This window comes from Artibeus jamaicensis, unplaced genomic scaffold (genome assembly GCF_021234435.1).
Source record: "Artibeus jamaicensis isolate MK-2021 breed Jamaican fruit bat unplaced genomic scaffold, CSHL_Jam_final scaffold_1964, whole genome shotgun sequence".
Lineage (NCBI taxonomy): Eukaryota > Metazoa > Chordata > Mammalia > Chiroptera > Phyllostomidae > Artibeus > Artibeus jamaicensis.
Window position 1 is genome coordinate 10,090,075 of NW_026522030.1, and position 19,355 is coordinate 10,109,429.

The 19,355-nt window shown below is 46.0% G+C and overlaps 1 protein-coding gene across 9 annotated transcripts in view; it reads right to left on the reverse strand.

The window, feature by feature from the left end:
• The window catches only part of PALM2AKAP2 (PALM2 and AKAP2 fusion), a 407,874-nt gene that overhangs the window by 303,000 nt on the left and 85,519 nt on the right, over positions 1-19,355 (reverse strand). For all 9 annotated transcript variants that reach the window (XR_008389907.1, XM_037152811.2, XM_053656209.1 and 6 more), the window contains one exon: positions 2,817-2,862. Coding sequence is in view for 8 of the 9 variants with exons in the window: in XM_037152811.2 (XP_037008706.2) it covers positions 2,817-2,862 (46 nt within the window). In the remaining variant the exon portion in view is untranslated. Of the gene's footprint in view, positions 1-2,816; positions 2,863-19,355 lie in introns of those variants that run through there.

Consider the following 19,355-nt stretch of genomic DNA (forward strand, 5'->3'; position numbering starts at 1 on the left):
GTCTCGACTCAACTGGAAGAGTCCATCAAAGAGCCAGAGTTTCGGAGCATTTCATTCCCTTCCTATGATCATGGGACAAGGATCCTGAGTCACAAGACCTTTCAGAACTTAAGTGTACAAAGGGTACAGTCTTCCATCTGGCGGCTGAGACTTGGGGACACTGCCCTTTTGGTGTGGCCAGCACAACCAGAGGAGGCAATTCTGTAAGTGCGTGTTGACGGAATCCTTCAGTGCCATCTCCGCACCTGTGTCTGAAGCAACCAGAGGACGTGATGCTGGGCAGAGCTCTGGCCTTCAGTGACTTAAAGAAAAGGATAAAAAGTCTATTCAGACACTTTTCCCTCCAGACATGTCGCCTCCAACCCCCACAGGACAAGGCGGCAGGTGTAGACAGGAACTGGGGGCTCTGCCTCAGCTCTATGGGCAGCTGTGTGCCGGGTACTTCGCCTGCACCACACCTAAATCTTACAATCAGTCCTCAAGGCAGAACTCATGAGTCCCTTTTACAGATAAAGGAACTGAGACCAGGCTAAAGACTGTCCGAGACCCGACTGAGTGGAGTCCCAGTCTGTCTGCTCTGCCTCTTAGAGAGGAGCCCAAGTAGGTGAAGAGGTGAGGACTTGTCCAGAGAGACTTCAGGAGTGCTAGGCTCTGAAGGTGGGTTTGTGAGACCCTCAGGGGCTCCTGAAAACTCTAAGAAAATAGAGAAGAGAAGCAGGGTTTGCTGAATTTGGAGAATGTGCTCTAAGCCAAAGCATGACTAGAATGAATTACCGATGTGGTCACAAGCTCCCTATTCCTACTCCCCATCTCTTATTCATTCATTCTCTCTTTCTTTCTCTCTCTCTCTCTCTCTCTCTCTCCCTCCCCCTCTTCCTCTCTGTCTCCCTCTCTCTTTCTCTCTCTTGCACACAGCGATTTCACTGTTAGAAAACCTGCACTGACAATAACATATACATATATTCATTGAGGCTGATACATTCAAGAGAATTATCCACCTCTTCCCAGGTACAAAGGACAAACTCAATTCCATAACAAAGTAAGCACGAGTATTTGTGTTTGTTCTTCTCACACACTGATGAGCATTCCCAAAGTCCGGCTGGATCTTTCTCTGCCCCTGCTGGGTTTACCCAACCCCACTTAGAAAGGGGCGGCCCCCGTGGTAGCTGCTACTGGCTCCCCGATCAGAAAGCAAGTCCTTTCATGAAGCTCAGCTGTTCCTCGGGCATCCAGTGAAGCTGGTCATGCAAAGGCAGAAACTGTGACAACTGTTGGAGACCTTCAGCAGCAGCCTATGGGAGCAACTGAACGTTCTCTGGAGTAGCCACTTCGAGGACGGGTAAAGCAGCCTATTATTCCCTTTATATAAAACCCCCATCAGCTACATGGTACCAATAACTGAATATCCCCATTCTTATCAAGTTCCCGGCAACTGGCCACACTGCCCGGCCACTAACTTTAGAAAACACACACAACTTCATTAACCATCAAAATGCACAGGCACAAAGGGAAAGGCAGAGAAAAGAAAAAGCAGCTTTCCTGAGCGCTGAGGACCAGAACTCAAAGACTGCTCGACAGGCAAAGCACAGTATTCCCCTCTAGCAAACTCCCTGTAAGTCACTAGGACGTTTAAGATTTGAAGAGTTTGACAGAGAGGGTCTTCAGAGCCACGGAGACCACATCAAATGCTCCTCTTAGAAAGAAGGGCCTGTGTGCCTTTTTCCCAACAAAGAATCCGTCCAAAGGATTTTTTTTAAAAACACTGTAATATGCTTTGCTTCCAAAATATTACACACTCTTTCTCCAACAAATTTATATGTGTTTCCAAGGAACTCATGGACAAAAAAAAAAAAGTGCTTAAGTAGAAAAATGTCTGGCGATTCTTGTATGCCAACATGTTAACAGACCTTCTCTTTTAATTGTTATTATTTCATATAGCAGCAGTAATCATTCCCTCCTCTGCAAAGGAAATATATAATCCAGCTGTGGTGGCTCCAGCAAAAATACCACATCTGTGGATCATTGGCAGCACTGTGGAAGCTCACTCGAATCTAGGCAGTCTGCAAGAGGGTTTTTTTTTTTTAACCAAAATACAGATGGGTACACTTTTCTCAAAGTGCATATAAACTTTGCCAAAACTGGTTGCTCCTTTGTGTGCTGAAAATAGGTTTTTAGATTATCCACACCCATTAGAAAGAGGTTCTCTTGGAATATTATTCCCAGGCCCCAGATGTTCTAAGAAGCCCCCGAGACCCCGCCAGCGCCAGCGTGGTGGCTTGCGCCAGTGCCCTTGTCAATATCAAGAAGAACAGGAAAACTAAACGCTCCTGGTTGGTTTCAGAGAGAAGGTTCTACCGTGGGGCTGGCTGTGGAGCTGACTGCTGGTTTTCCACTTAGCAGAGAACCGTTTCCCCAAAGAGGATGGCAGCCACCGTTCCGGTCACGGATCCCTCCGTTCTCCAGGGTATGAAGTCAGAGGTGTTACTGAGCACGGGTTGATAATATTCTAGGAGTCACAGCTTGCCCCCCAACTCTCCCTAACCAAGCGTCTGTTTAGTCTTTCCCCAAAGCCCAGTAGCAAGCATCTTATTTCTAAGCCAATTTTCCACAGTCAAATCCCCAGCCCAAAGCGAGCCCTGGGGGTTTCCACACAAGACTTGTAAAAGAAAAAGCAACATAGCTGAGCCTTGACAGACTAACATACTCACAACACATGCCCCGTGGGCTACTGTGTTGGAATGTCGATTGCCCGAAACACTAAGGTCCCTCTGCATCCCAGACAATAGAGCAAGAAAATAAAATGAAAGTGGACTTACAGCTATGGCTTGCAGCCTTTCCTTGTGCAATTCCGCCTCTGCCATCCTGGAGAAGGGCACACGGGGGGAGGAAAGAAGAAAGAAAAACAAATGTACGCTGTAGTCACTCAAGGAAATTGATGGGCACCCCGGGGGCTTTGCTAGAACCCGGGGAGAACGAGGGACAGCTGGAATCCGCTCAGGGGATTGCGGGCAGAGCTGCGCGCGCGGCTGGCTCGCCCGCCTGGCTGGCCCGGGCTCAGCCTCTGGCCCCCGCCCGCCCGGCCGCCTGGCTGCGCCCCAGCGCCGCTGCTAACTGCATCTCCTTGCCGCTGCCGCCGCGCTAGTTGGGAGCGCGCAGTGGGAAGCCGCTGGGAGGGCTCGTTCTCCGCCCTGACGTCTTTGCGCCTCGCCCCGCCCCTGGGGTGTGCGGGATTCGGGGCTGCAGACTGGACTGCAGCCCGCTGCGACTCTAGACCGCCAGGAGACGTAGGAGCTGCCGTGCGCAGGGAGGGAGTGGGTGGTCCCCAAGGTGCGGACAGGCAGCGCGCGTGTGGGTGGGCACCTGGAGCTCAACGTTCAGTGAGCTGCTAGGGCGCACGGCTGGCGCGCCTGGGTGGACACACGCTCTGTGGGGCGTGAGCAAGACGAGGTGACGCCTCCAGGGAGCAGATGCCAGCCAAAAGGCCTCCAGTGGGGCCTCAGAGTGGGGGGGGGGTCAGTAGGGGGGTTCAAGCACTTGCCCTTATCTACCAGCTGTGGTCGCTGAGTCTTCTAGTCGCCTTCTAGCTCATGCCAGATGCTTGGGCGCCACGAGGGACATTTCCAATAGGGCAGGGCTGCCTGGCCTTAGACAGCCGGTCGTCAAATATCAAGGCCGCTGGCCGAGGTATAACTCAAAACAGACAGACCTCTGTGAGGCCAAAAGTGTTTGTAGTCCTCGGTGCTCAGCTAGGCTGGGCTAGACTTTACTAAATCACTGCGAAACCTCGGACAACTCACTTAACCACTCTGAACCTGTTTTCTCATGAGAAAAATGGAGGATCACCATAGTAATCCTCACAGTTGTCAGTAAGGAAGGAGATAAAGTCTATAAAGGTGCTTTGTGAAGGGCAATCTGTTCTACCACCCCACTGCATTCCAGGCTGAAGTTCTTTGAGGGTCTGTATTTCAACCCAGTGTCTAGAAGGCAAAGGAGCTCCGGGTCACAGAGATACTTCACCTCTTCTTTACTGAAAGAGCACATCTTTTGTGACAGCCCCCGGGCACCATGTAAGCGATGGACAAGGCCAGTCCAAAAGGAAATAAACGCTAAAAATCAAACAAAACACTTCTTAACATTCAGGAGGGACTGCTAGAATCTGCAACATTCATAAGCAGATTCTCCTCCAAAAAGTGAAATAAACACCCCCCCCCCAAAAAAAACCATCCAACAACACCGTGCCCTTTTAAGGTCCTTGATGCTTCTGTAAATGCAGGACTGAAGAAAGCATTTGAAAAGGTATGCATGTGAAATTTCCCCAAATCTCTTTCCTGGGCAAATTCTTACAAGTCAACAAAAATGGCCTTTTCAACTTGCACAGAGGTTTTACTTGTCACCTGATGAGCAGTCACTACCCTGCCTGAAGACTGAAGCAGCCACCAGACCAATTTTACCGACTGATTGTTTTCTCTTCCTCTATATCCCAGGGGGTAGGGAGGAGGTGGGGCCGTTTGTGTCATAAAGCCAAGCCAATGCCAGATTCGACAATCCCACTCCAATCAATATACCTGAGCTTCTGCTTCTGGCTCAGACCCATCACTGTCTTCGAACCATTCATTTCCTCTTCATTTCCAGCACCAGCTCACATGCGAACAAAACCATTACTTCTTCAGCAGAGTGATTGCTACCCAACAAGAGTAGAAACTAGCAAGATGTTGGAAGTGGGGCCAGTGAGGTGGAGAGACTCAGCCAGAGTCACAGAGCTGGGACTGAAACTCAGCCCAGACTCGGCAGAGCCCGTGTTCCTAACAGTCAGAGGAGCACAACAATGTGAATGACTAAATGTTCCTCAGCTGTGGGCTTAAATGTGGTTTAACAGGTAAATTTTATGTTACAGATATTTTATAGTACATTTTTTAAAAGGAATCACAGAAGAGGAGATGGGGTGGGAAGAGGACCCCTTTTTAAAGGTGACCTGCTAGAAAGAGATGAACCTCCATAGAGAAGAACCAGGATCATGATCCATTTCAGGGGAGCCATTCACTCTGAGGTTATAGCTAAAGAAATGAGAATGGCTGGAGGGAGAAAATAGAACGAAAAGGGGAGAAAGCCCAGCTGAGGGATCCAAGAAAGCATCACCTAAAAAGTAGGAGGAAAAAAATAGGAAGGCTTTTCAACAGGGTCAGATGCTTCTGAGAGGTCAAGGTCACTAAGAAAAGGCCATTGGCTCGGCCAGTCAGGAAGCCATGGGTGGCACTGGAAGAGCAGTGTGTGTGTGGAAGGTGAACCTGGAAGCAATTACAGAGTTGAGAACAAGCGGAAGGTGGGGAAGAAGCAACCATGAGCATAAAACACTCCTTTCAAATCTTTGGATGTGAAGAACGAAGGAGTGGGTGGCAAGGCATATAGCAAGGTGGTCTATGTATGGGAAGCAGGGTCAATTTGAGGGCTGTTAGGTCAGGTGAGATTTGAATGTTTCAGGGCCAAAGGAAATTAGGCATCATGCCTAATGAGGTCAAAGACACAGTCACAGGGAAGATAAGTATTAGGTAGGTCTCAGATTAGACCAAAGAGCGTCCAGGTGTGCACTGGTGGCCAGTTTAGCCTTTGAAAGAAGAAATAACAAAGTAGGGCAGGAGGACAGACTGGGTGAAGATGAGAAGAAATTTTAAGTTGAAGGAGAGAGAAGTTGATAGTGAGTGTGCTTTAGCCGGCCTAGATTACCCAGCTGATGGATGGGTCACTGGTCGAGACTCGTGGTATAACGGTGAGGGAATTCAAAAAAAGTAAAAATGGTTTAAAAAGAAGCTGCGGCACATGGGAGGAAACCGAAACATGTTTGACAACCAGAAGTATGCATCGAATCTCCTGGGGCACATCTCTCAGAATGCGTGCACGAATTAAATTTCTATGGGGTGCAGAAGGGTTAGGGGTTCAGAACCATTGTACTAACTGAGTTTACTAAAAATAGACAAAAGACTCATGACCAATCGTGTGTACTTTCTCAGTGGTTTTTAAACAGCTGAGATATTAACCAGCTAAGACCCATGATATGCAGTGAATGTGTTTAGTCAGTATCGAGGGTTGTTGAAGTAAGTATGGCAAGGAGTCAAAGGAGACTTTTGGCCAGCTGGAAGTATAGCAGACTCTTTTGTAAATTTTGGCTGCCTAACTTGTGAATCCCTCCCCATCTCTGGGGAATTCCCATATTACAAGCTGTAGCGAGAGTCAGAACCATCTCTCATGGAAGTTGGGAAATGCCAGACACTTGCATCCCCAGATCCCCTGGAACCTCTGACGCGGCCAGCAGTCTGGGCTCAGTCAGGCGTGTGCACCTGTCAAGGATCTTAAAGACACAGCATTAGAGAATTCTTTCAGGTTGGTAGCTCGCCTTTGGTCCTGCCCATCGCCCAAGCCTCCTTCTCTAGCCTTCCCAGCTGTTCTGTTAGCTACTTTAATGCACTTTCAACTCATACCTTTTCTGCTCCTACCCATTGGAATCAGTTTCTGCTGCTTGGACTAAGCATCTTAAATGAAACAGAGGCATGGGGAGGCACGTGAAATGAATGGCTAATGCTTGGCCAAAGAGCAGAGGGAAAATATTTTCTCTTCTTCCAGCACCTCTCCCCTCAAATGTCTAATTTTAGCATTTTAGAATCATAGAACCATTACACATACAGACTTTTAAACCCCACATTTGCCATTTCTTTCTCGCACTTCTGTTGTGTAGCTTCTCCTATACCAGACGTTAGGCAACAGCTGGGTATTACAAAGAAGTCATAGTCCAGGTTTAATACTGGTGACTTTTTGCCCTCCACACATTTAAAATCTGGAAAGATCTATTACAATAGTGCGTGACGCATGTAACAAATCACTGGTTCCTGCTGGGACACAGATTGTGTTGCATAAGCACTACCTGTATTGTTTAATGGTTTTTTAGATAGATGCTGCTTTGCACAGCATTACCCAGAGAGAATACAGAATGCTAGATTTGCAAAATAGATGTTTTGTTAACAAAAATTTCAAACCCTGTTTTAGGGTATGAGTCCTTGGGGAACTACAAATGACCACAGCCTACTCCCCTGTGGGGAGAACAGGAGCTCTACAAGCTGAAGGGAGAGAACTTGCCAAAGCCCGTTGGGAGAGTAAACATCAAAGTCTTGTTGAGCAGCAGTGAAGAGTGTTAAAATTTCATAGTCACTTGAAGCTTTCCTTAGATGAAGTAATTTTAAAAGGAACACCAGCATCCTATAAAATGTTTGTGTTTTGTATTAGCTCTCTTTTGCCCAAGACCTTGTAGAATGTGTGGTCATTCAAAACATATGCGATGGCTGAACAGAATTAAAAGGAGGGGAACAAAAATAAACAAACAAACAAACAAACAAATAAATAAATAAATAAATGGAGAGGAACAGTGCTTGGAGCCCCTGCCCCTGTGGTTGTGAACAATTTGGGAAAGTTGATGGGATTTCAAGTATGTGCTGTTTTTAACGGTGGGGTTCAAATGATAGGTTCACACAGGGAGTGCCCCTGGTGCAGGAAGACAGAGAAGAAGTGTAAGAACACTGCACCAGCGTAGGCAAGTAAACTAGGCTGGAACCATGAGCTGTGTGTTGACTGAGGTCTCTGCATGGCAGGTTCAATATGGGCAACTGGAAATCTGCCTAGAAATGAGCGGAAGCATTTCCATTTGAGGGTTTCCTTTTCCATGGCTTAGCCATGACAGTGTCAGTGGACTGACTCCTGAGCCATAGAGGAATGGAGGTGTTACGAGGACTATTAGAAGTTATAGCCGGATGGTGAGTGATCGTTCTGTATTTACTTGCGGGGACATTCAGATGTTGGTTCATAAAAGTCTTGCTATTGACAAAAGTTTTGAAACATGGGATTAGGAAGTGAGAGGTGGGTGTGGCACAGGATAAAGGCCTGAGCTCTCTCTGAAGACAAGTCAGGATCCAGCCCTCAGACTCACCGGTGGCACCACCTTGAATCCTCTTAGACTCATTTTCCTCATCTTTAATGTGGGGATAATAACTCTAACCTCACTGGGATATTGTGATAAATCAGAGTAACAGGTATAAAATGCTTGACACTGGGTCATAACTACTCGTCCCAATTACTGCTTCATTGCAAACATCATGGACCAAACTGGGTCACGTGATTTTATCCACCCTTTTCTGTAGACTTTTTTCTTTTTAATAAACTTTTGGTATTTTTTTAAAATATTTTATTATTTATTTATCTTTAGAGGGGAAGTGGGGGAAGGAGAGAGGGAGAGAAACATCAATGTATGGTTGCCTTTTTCGTCCCCTCTGGGAACTGGCCGTTCCCCCCTCCACTACTACACCAGCCAGGGCAACTTTTGGTATTTTTAAAGTTCTTCACATTAGTGAGTACTCCTCTCTTCTCATCTTTTATTTTTTATAAGGATTTTTTCAAAGATTTTATCCGTTTATCTTTAGAGGGAAAGGGAAGGAGAGAGAGAGAGAAATACGAATGTATGGTTGCCTCTCTTGTGTACCCCTCTGGGAACTGGCCCGCAACCAGGCATGTGCCCTGACTAGGAATCGAACCTTGATCTCTTAGTTCACAGGCCCATGCTCAATCCACTGAGCTACACCAGCCAGGGCTCTTCTCACCTTTTATAAAAAAGGATTCTGCTCTGTGTCATTTATTGTCTAGAATTTGTCCACCAGACTCCCTCTTTAAGGATTCATACACTCCTACAATCTTGTCTTTTGGAGTGGATCAATTTAGTAATTATAAATAAGAAGGAATGAGAAGCAACTCATAAGAGGAGCTAGATTAAGTCCCAGGAAGCAATGGAAAGGAAAGCTTAATTGTGGCGTGTTTACAAAGAGAGAGACATACCTACATATTAAAACTGCTTGTTGGTGTAGTCGATTCTCTGTGTGGGTGTGAATTAGCTACAAAGCCACAGAGCCTTCGGGAAGGCCAGTCTGGTTCTCTAATGTCAGTAGACACAATCGGGTCATCAGCTTCCCAGAGAGCTTAGGGGACAGTCTAGTTTGCCTCAATACAATGACCATGATGTGCCCCGTCAGCTTGGAATCCCTTTATGTAGTGTGGCCATCAACATTTTCATTGTTAGCCATGGTTTGATAATGCCATACACATTCTGCAAGTCAGCACCGCTGACAAGAGAGAGATTTCCTGTGGGGTTGGGGGCAGAGGGACAGCGGCCTATTAACTAAATCCTGTGTGCCCTCCTGATTGGGGAACAAATAGTGAAATTGGAAAGTCTAGCTTCAGCTCCTTCCACCTACGGATGCTGAGCCCTCCTGATGCCCTTTGGGGTATCCAAGGTCTTAATACTCCATGTCCACCTCTAGTCCACCCTCCAAACAATGGCCAAATAGATCCAACTCGAGTTTAATCCCTCTGAGCCTGTATCACTGAGAGGTCACAGTCTTAAAAATTGCTTCTAAAAAGTAACCCTCCCAGCTGGGGCCTCGTGGACAAATTGCCTTTTCCAGAAGGAGCTCAAGATAGAGCAGGAAGAGCACAAGACAAAAATCTCAATTCTAGGTCCTAATCCTAACTCTGCCACTAACTGTGTGACCTCAGACAAGTCACTTAACCACTCTGAGCTAAGGTTTTCTATTTAGAAACCGGGAATAGGCATAGCTAACTTCCCCAAAGACTTTTACAAGGATTAAAAGAACTCATGAGTGAGAAAGTGCTTTGAGAACTCTAAATGCTCTGTGTGCTTGAAAAACTACAGTGAAGGGGATGACTTCAAAGTGAGGGACCCAGGGAGATGCTGGCAGGTCAGCTGGGAAACATCAGGAAGACCGTGCAAAGTTCCGTAGCAGCCACAGGTTCAGCTAACTAGGAGAAAACACTGCTAACATGTTAGACAAAATAGGCTTATAAGTTTCTGATGGGTTTCTAAGCCTATCCAACCAATACACAATAATAATCCACACCACTGGGGTCTCTCTCTTTTTCTTCTTCTTTTTCAAAATTTTCTTTAATTTACTATTTTGGAGGAACAGGAAGGGTGGGAAAAAGAGGGAGGGAAACATCAATGTGAGCAACATCAAGGAGTTGCCTCCTGTATACACCTGAACTGGGCGCTGAACCTACAACCCAGGCATCTGTGCTAACTGGGGATCCAACTGGTGACCTTTCGCTATGCAAGACGACACCCAACCAACTGAGCCACATCATTCAGGGCTCTCTCTGACTTCTTGCTATTCCTCAGTCAATCAACTGGCTTCTATTTTATTTGTCCAAATATAAACAGCCCCATATTCTAATCTACATATTGAATTAGCTTAAATAAATGCAGAAAATGGTGCAGGGGTCCGAGGATAACATGAAAGAAGGAAAAGTAAGAGAGAAAGAAAAAGGAAAACGTGGATCTTTCGTGCCAACTGTGTGTGTGTCAAACCTATATTTGAAAGCTATTTGGTCTGTGTTTGCATTAATGTGCTCTGCTTTTCTGCATTCATTCAGAGCTAAATTTATCCCACTAGAGGGGAAGGCATCCTTGGAGAGGCGGGGGTGGAACAGAAGTGGCTGCTTGAGTGGGAGCCAGGAGCACTGGGGGAGCCCCAGCACGTGCAAGGCAGCCCCTCCGGAGGCTCCCAGGATGGAGCCTGTGTAGACTTGACAAAGGAACATGTTTTCACTGTAACATCTGCACCCTTGGCTTCTGAGTAGGGTATGAGCACAAACAAGATTCCGATCTTGTATGTTGGAGAAAGAAGTTCCCAGACTGCCATGAGTTCCCAAGTCTGGTCCAGTTGTTCCAATATGGACACTCAGCCACTCTCCGAACCTCCCCAGTGAAAGCAGTGTCCGTCCCCCTGGGGACATGTAGCAGGGCAGCTGGCAGGGCCACTTCTGACACAAAATTGAGCTTGCCTTCTGTTGCAATGACATTCCAGTTGTTTTCTGTCCCGAGGCAGCCTTTCTGGGGTGGGGTGGAGGACAGGGAGGTTGTTGCATTCCAACATCGGGGTTGGATTTAGTGCTGTGCACCCACGTCTGGATGCAAGATCACTGATGCTTGTGTGTGAGGACTCAGGTACCTCCTGTCAGTCTTGCCTGGTCCCTCTTCCCACTCAGTTACTGTTTTCCCTCCTCTAATCCCTTACCTTTCACTCCTCCCTAAATCCAGCCCTTGTTAAACCATCTTTTACAAATGGACAAGTCATTGCCATTCAGACAGCTTTTCCTGTCACCAGAGTTAGTTCTCTGCTAGAAGTGAAGACCTCCATGTGGAATAGATAGTCAGTTTCCATCTGGGACTGTGTCCCCTTCACTGTGTGGAACCTCCCTCCATAGGGATGGGGGAGGGGAGGCTCCTTGCACTCTGGGATGGTTTTCCTTTGTTTGAGGCTCAGCTAAGTCACCAGAGAGAGCGTCTTGCTAGAGCTCTACTCTTTTTAGCCTGCAGTACCCTCTACTCCTCCCCAGAGAACTCGACACCTTCTTCATCTGTTTGTCCCACTCCAAATTTGGTGCTTTCTCATACCATGAGCTATGCCTGGAATGCAGCCTCCCCCTCCCTCTTCTAACTTTCCAAGTCTTCTCATGTTAACTCCACAGAGTTGCAGAAATCCCACTCCCACAGGGTTTGCCTGACAGTCCCTTTGGGAGGGAAAACTGGTTATTCCGCCCAATTCCTAACATAGCACGACTTTCTGACTGATAAATCAAGGTCCCCCAAGCCAGCAAGACGGCTGTTTATTTAAGCTGGGAGGAAGGATGGACTGGATAACCCTGACCTTAAACCCCAATTCTACCACTTAATGACCTTGAGAAGTTCATATGACATCTTTGACCTTAAGTCACTCTATCATAAGATTATTGTGACGACCTAGTGAGGTGTCGTATCCAAAGCTCCTTGCATATTGTAGGTGCTCAGTGAATACTCTTTGATAATATGAACACATTCTTGCTTATTCATCGATGTCTGTGTCACTTGATGTGTTTCCACACAGTTGTGTCCATGTTTCGGTGAAGGCTCCAAGGTTGCTTGTTGAGCCCAGCACCGGGCACTGGGGACCGCGTGTTTGAATCCACCTCGCCATATTCGTCTCGTCATCTCCAATGTGATGGGAGTGGGGCCTTTGGGAGGTGATTAGATGTTGAGAGTGGAGCCCTTGTGATGAGATGAGTACCTTTATAGGAAGAGACAGTAGAAAGCTTTCTTCTCTCTCTCTCTCTACCATGTAAAGACACAGTGAGAAGACAGCCAGCTGCAGACCAGGCAGAGAGCCTTCACTAGGAACCTCATCTGCCGGCACCCTGATCTCGGACATCCCAGACTCCAGAACGATGAGAAATAAATGCTTGTTGTGTGAGCCGCCCAGTCCATGGTAATTTGTTACAACAGCCTGAGCTGACTAAGATAGCAGACATGAATATGGCTGGCCCTTCAGACCAGACCAGCACTTTTTCATAAATGCTCTTGACTCTTACTTCTTACCTCCAGAGTTTACCATCCAAGGTTTTGCCAAGTTCTGCACATATTATAAGAGATCACAGTCCAATATGTTCATTCTATGCTGTGATTTATGATACCATCTAGAACATGGTTCTAAGCTTGGCAGGAGGGAAGATTACAGAATCCTTCTGAGAATCTGATGTGAACTATGGACTATTTCCCAGGGCAATGCACCTGCATAAAACATTTTGTATACAATTCCTGAGCTTTCAGGAAGCCCTTGAACTCTTCCACAGACACTCTTAGAAGCCCCACAGACCTCTGGTTTAAACGAAAATCTGCTCTGCAACCTAGAATATCATAAAAATTGAAAATGACAAGAAAGTCTTCAAGAGCCAGGATGCTCTCCTTGGTTATTAATTCAAATCACCGGAAGTCTGTGTAACCCCTGCTCAGTCCTGTATCTGCCCTGACCTAGCCAATGGCTGTCCAAGCTGCCCACCGTCCACTCTGAGAGGTGCTCTTTCTTAGTTCCTGACTCAGCGCTGCTGGCAGAGAAGAGGCGCAGGCTCCAAAGGATCCCTACGTGAGTGCAGGTCACCTCTACTGTCTTTCTCTGACGGAAGCTTCATCTGACCTTATGCCCATCCAGCATTTAGTTCTTCTAGAATGGCCTTCACTCATTCTGCCCCAAAAGGGGTCTGTCTTGCATCTATATACAGTAGGAATCCTTTCAATCCATTCTTGCCTCACAAAATTAGCTTAAAACTGCTTTCTGTTCTAGATGGAAACAATAAAAACAAACAAAAGCAGATATAGAGACCCTGCTTTTGAACAGGATAAAAAAAAAATGGTTTGTCCACATCACCCTCAAAGAGCGTTAGCTTCTACCTCATTAGACACCATGGTGCATAGCCTCCAATGCTCAAATTCCACTGCCCGAAGGCCTGCCCCACCTTCTCCCCAACCCGACCGCTGGTGGATGAAGTCATTTGACTTCCAGTTTGGAACTTGCAGCAAGAATTCAAGCTTGATCTAAAACCACTGGACTCCCCAGCTTCCAAGGAAAATAGTCAATCACTGAATTCAATACACTGTTAGGTTGGTTGGAGCCAAAATAAATGGAGCAGACTTTTCTGTGGAAAGGGGGAAGCAGCCTTCCAAGGTGGTGACCCAATGAGGCGAGCAGCAAATGAATGTCAGGTTTCAAGCCTCCCCTCACCCTACCCCGTGCCCTAGAAAAGGATCTTGTCCTTTAGGATGGACTACAGAGCAGCCTTGAGATTTCACATTTGCCCTCTGAGCAAAAGAAGTCCTAAATTTGATAATCCTATTAGTTTAAAAAGTCGTGGTAACAGCCCTAGTCCACAGAGGAAACACTTATTTGGTAAGACTAATGCCACTAGTAGAAAAAAGAAATTGGCAAAGATGGACTTTTGCCATTTGGCTTAAATAGGAGTGTAAACTAGAATTTTCCCAAGTTATAAGAAAGCAGAAATAAATTGATTTAAAATAAAAACCTGAAAGTTTCTAAATGCTTTTCTGAATTAAATAAAGGTTGAATTGACTACGGGAGAGAATAGTTTGAATTTAAGTGTAAAAGCCTGGTTTTAAAAAATTTAACAAACTCTTACATGATGTTTGTTCGGTCTCTGTATCCCTTCTACGTGCTTTGCAAACTTTGACATGAACCTCACAACAGCCCTGTGAGCACAGCGCCATCATTATGGTCCCCGATTTACAGATGAGGATGTTGACACACAGCGTTTCCGGTCACACAGCTTCTCATTGGCAGATTAATATCAGGTAACAAGCTTGTGCTATTGGGAGTATGTACCTGAGTGGGACTATTTAAGTGCTGGGAGAATTTAACTGTATTATAAAGAATATGCATTTGAAAGGGGTAAAAGTGATTCCTTTCTTTTTGAGATATTTGTGGTAGTAGCATCCTCTGTAAGTGATAAGGCCCCAGATAACAACCAAAAAAGGGTAGTAACTAAGCAACTTCTTCCACCATTCCTTTCTTCCTTTCTGCCTTCCCTCCTTCCCTCCTTCCTTCCTTCTTTGCTTACCATGTATCGGGCACACACTTCATATCAAACATTGTCCCACGTGCTGGGGATCAGCAGAGAACAAGACAAGGAGGCTGCCTTTTTGCATTTCCGCTCCAGGGAAGGGAGAGAAGCATTAAAAGGAGGCAACCCTACAACATAACTTCAGAAAAGTTCTGAAAAACCAACCACATGAAGGAAAGACAGTGGTAAGGACACGTTGACATGACAATCCCTCAGAGCCACGTGAGTGGAGCAAGTGACAAAGCCATGTAAGTACTGAGGGAAGAGCGTCCTGGGCTCAGACGACAGCGAATGGGAAGCCTTGGCACACTGGAGGGGTAACAAGGAAACAGTGTGACAGGGCAGAGGGAGCGAGGGGACGGTCAGTGAGAAAGCAGGCCAGAGAGTTGCCGGGCACATCATGCACCTGGGAGGGTTTAGACAAGCTGTGAAGGGATGCGGTTAGATTTGAAAAGATCACCCTGGCTTCCAGGGATGAGGGAGGGAAGAAGATGCCAGCAGGAGGCAGATGGAAGACCATGCAGGGGTCACATGGGAGAAGGATGGAATGCTGTGTGAGTGTGGACAGAATAATGATCGCCCATGATGCCCACGTCCTGGTGATCCCTGTGAACATGCCACCGTGCATGGCAAAAGGGACTTCGGCAGAGTGGGCACAGGAGGGCACCGAGGGAAGCAATGCGTGGGCGGATCCAGGAAAGCTTCTTTCAAGGGTTGGAGGAAAGGAAAGTCTGCGAGCAAGAATCAGGGAAGGAGAGGCACGGGCGCCCCTTGGGTCCAAACCCCAGCTTGAATGCTTACAAGGGGAGTGTAAACTCGGGGAAATGACGTCATTGCTCTAAGATCAGCCTTCTCAATCACAAAATGAAATGAACAGTGCCTCCCCCATACGGGCGCTGTGAGGGCAAAAGGAGATAATCCATGTGGAGCCCTTGGCCCAGGCACGACAGGCACCAAGCACTCTCATAAATGCTGAGTAGCAGCATTCTTACAAAAGGAGTCTAGTGCCCGGGTTACAGCACCGGTGCTGAGTCCCTGGGTTCAAATACCAGCTCCATATTGATTAGCTAGGGGAACCTGGAGAAGGCACTTAACTCCCAGGGCCCCGATTTCGTCCTAGGTAAAGTAAAGCTAATAAGATCTATTTTGTGCGTTATACGGGGGGGGGGGGGGGAGTTGTGTTGGCTTTTATTGTTCTGGTGATAAGGATGGTAGATAATGTGTGCCTTCTTCAAATAAAAATCAGTGTTGACTCCAGACTTTAGGAATCATAAAACACAACATAAAAGCCTACAGCATGGATGTCAGACTCATTTTCACCAGGGGCCACATCAGCCTTGAGGTTGCCTTCAAAGGGCCAAATGTAACTTTAGGATTGTATAAATATAACTAGTCCTTAACCAGGGTCAAGGAGCTCAGCGCTGCCGCCAGGTAGAAACCAGGTGCCAGGCCAGATAAAACAAGGTGGAGGGCCAGATGCGGCCTGTGGGCCTTGTGTTTGCCACCCGCGGCCTATAGGATAGGTTTGCTATGTAAAAAGTAGCAGTCTCTGTAATCAGGTATTTAAATACTGTTCGTGCCTAATCGACACACAGCAAAAGGATACTACAACATTAAATATGTGTAGATAAGGGAAGATGCTCTCAGCTTTGCCTTGAGGGTGATTCATGATGCTCTGATCCCCATGTCCGACACCCAGGCAGCAAGGCCCTCTGCTTACAACTTCAGCCTTGGAGAGGGCAGCGTAGGGGAAATCACTTGAAGTTTGCAAGAAGATGCAGATACAGGCTTGCAGGATTAATATCCTATGCCTGTCAGCAGGCTCTGATTTAAATCTTCCATCCCCCTCACTTGCCCAGTTTGACACTAAACATCTGATTGTCACACCTGGACCAAATTGAGGGCCGGGGACTTTGGCATTTAATGGCGTTCGAAAAACACTCAAATCATTTATGCCAAACACAGGGGCAATCATACTCTTCCCACTTGACAGGGTCATTGACTCAGCAGTTTAGACACACACAAATGGCCCTTTTATGGGCAAAATGCTGACCCTGAGCTGCACAACCTGAAGAGTGAGGTGCTAAGTGTGCACTATTTCCTTAAACGCCTTCTGAAAGAACTCCAGGGACAGCAATGAATGTCCGCTTGACGTATCTTATCAGAGAAGTCGGAGAGAGCCTGCCTGCATCTCCTCCCAGGGTTTGGCTGTTAGTGAGGAGCCAAGGAAACCTTCAGGCAGAGTGTGGCACTGGGCATCTGATGGGCCTGGATGTAACTAGGAAGCGAATGGCCTGTCACAACTGTTTTGTGTGTTGACACTGAACCGCCAACCAAACTGTGGGTCGTGTCTGTTTGTTGTCAGGGGTTTTACTCTAAAGGCTGCTACTCGTAGTGTGGTCTGTGGGCAGCAACATCGGCATCATGGTTAGAATGTGACTCTAGGCTCACCTGAAACCATCTGAATCAAAATCTGCATTTCTACCAGATTTTTTGGTGAATCACGTGTGCATTCAAATCTGAGAAGCACTGATGGAGGGCCGGCTGGATCTCAATTGTGGCTCTACATTAAACCTTGGAAACTTGAAAATAACACCCCTCCCCAAGACCCACTCCAGACCAGCATATCAGCATCTGCTTTTAGTTTTCCCAGGTGATTTTATTATTCAGCTGGGATTAAGAACCATTAATCCAGAATCTCATCGATGATAATGATGGCAGTGTTTGGAGGTAAGCTTATTCAGCACTATTGATGTCAAATTCTTCTTACTGCTATATTAACTCACCACAGTTCTATGAAGAGGCACTATTATTTTCTCCACTTCAGACATGAAAAATTAAGAAACTATCTAAGGTCGTACAAAGCAGATGTGGCAGAAATGGAGTTTGCACTTTTAACCTTTCACAAATCACTGAGCCTGCCCCAGAATGACTTTATTAGAGTCTCTGGAGAACCCTAAAGATTCCACCAAAAAGCCACTAGAATTGACAAATGAATTCAGTAAATTAATAGGCTAAAAAATAAATATCCAGAAATCAGTTGCATTTTTATATACCAATAATTAACTATCAAAAAGGGAACCTAAGAAAACAATCCCACTCACAATTGCTTCAAAAAGAGTGAAATACCTAGGATTAAATTTAACCAAAAATGTAAAAGACCCATACATGGAAAATTATGAGACACTGAAGAAAGAAAGCGAAGATGATAAAAATAAGTGTAAGTACATACTGTGTTCATGGATAGAAGAATTAACATCATTAAAATGTCCATACTACCCAAAGCAATCTATAGATTCAACATATTCCTATCAAGATACCAATGATGTATTTCACAGATCTAGAACAAATATTCCAAAAATTTATATGGAATCACAGAAGACCCCAAATAGCCACAACAATCTTGAGAAAGAAGAATGAAGTGGGAGGAATCATACAAGCAAGTATCAAACTAAATCACGAGGCCATAATAGTCAAAACAGCATAGCACTGGCATAAAAAAACAGAAATATAGATCAATGAAACAGAACAGACAGCCCATAAATAAATCCATGCTTGCATAGTCAATTAATATTTCACAAAGAAGACAAAGACATACAATAAGGTAAAGATAGTCTATTCAAGAAATTGTGTTGGGAAAATTGAACAGATAATGTGCGGAAAAATGAAACTGACCACCTTCTGATTTCCAGGCAAGATGGAAATGTAAGTAAACATGCTTTGCCTCCTCATGCAATCCCAGAAAGAATTAGAACTAGATCTCAAAACAAATAACACCCAGAACTGTCAGAAAATCGAGCTGCATGGAAGTCTGACAGCCAAGGATTTAAAGAAGCCACATGCATCTAGACAGGTAAGATGGGCTGATGTGGAGATACCTGGAGAGACAGAGAGATGCAGAGATGTTGGGTAGAACAGAGAGGCGGCAGTGGCAGATCGGCAGTCTCACATTCATGTATAATGGGTAAAAACTGGGAGGGATTCCTTGGGAGTGAGTGATTGCAACCCCAGGCCAGACCGCACAGTCCAGGGTTCCAGCACGAGGAAGATAAATTCCCATAATTTCTGGCTGTTACAACCAGTGGGGGTGGGCCAATGGATGAAGCTGCCAGATTTTCAGAAGACTCAGCAGCCTAAAGGGCCTGCAAGGACTTAAAAAGTACACTAACCCGCCCTCTCTGGGATTCAGCACCAGAGCAACAGCTGGAAGGGTGCCAGTACACAGAGTGAGTACCGGGAAAATCTCCAGAAGCCAGCAAGTGGCACTGTCCCCTCTCCAATCTCTCCCCAACACAGAGCCACAGAGCAGTGGCATGGGTTGCTCCACCCTGGCAATTACCTAAGGCTCTGCCCCATACAACTTCATGGTGTACTTTTCTACAATAGGCCATGCTACTAAGACAGAGTCAAAGCAGCTCTACCCAATACATAGAAACAAACACAGGGAGGCTGCCAAATTGAGAAGACAAAGAAATAGGGCCCAAATGAAAGAACAGAACAAATCTCCAGAAAAAAAGAACTAAACAAAGTGGAGATAACCAACTTATCAAATGCAGAGTCCAAAACACTGGTGCTCAGGATGCTCAGAGGACTCACTGAGCACAGCAATAAAATAAAAAAGACCCAGGAAGAAATAAAAGTCACACTAAGTGAAATAATAAAAAATCTACAGGGAATGATTAATGGAGAGGATGAAGCTGGGATTCAAATCAACGATTTGGAACATAAGGAAGAAATAAGCATTCAAATAGAACAGCAAGAAGAAAAAAGAATTTTAAAAAATGAGGGTAGTATAAGGTGCTTCTGGAACATCTCCAAGCATACCAACATGCCAGAAGAAGAAAAGGAAGAGCAAGAACTTG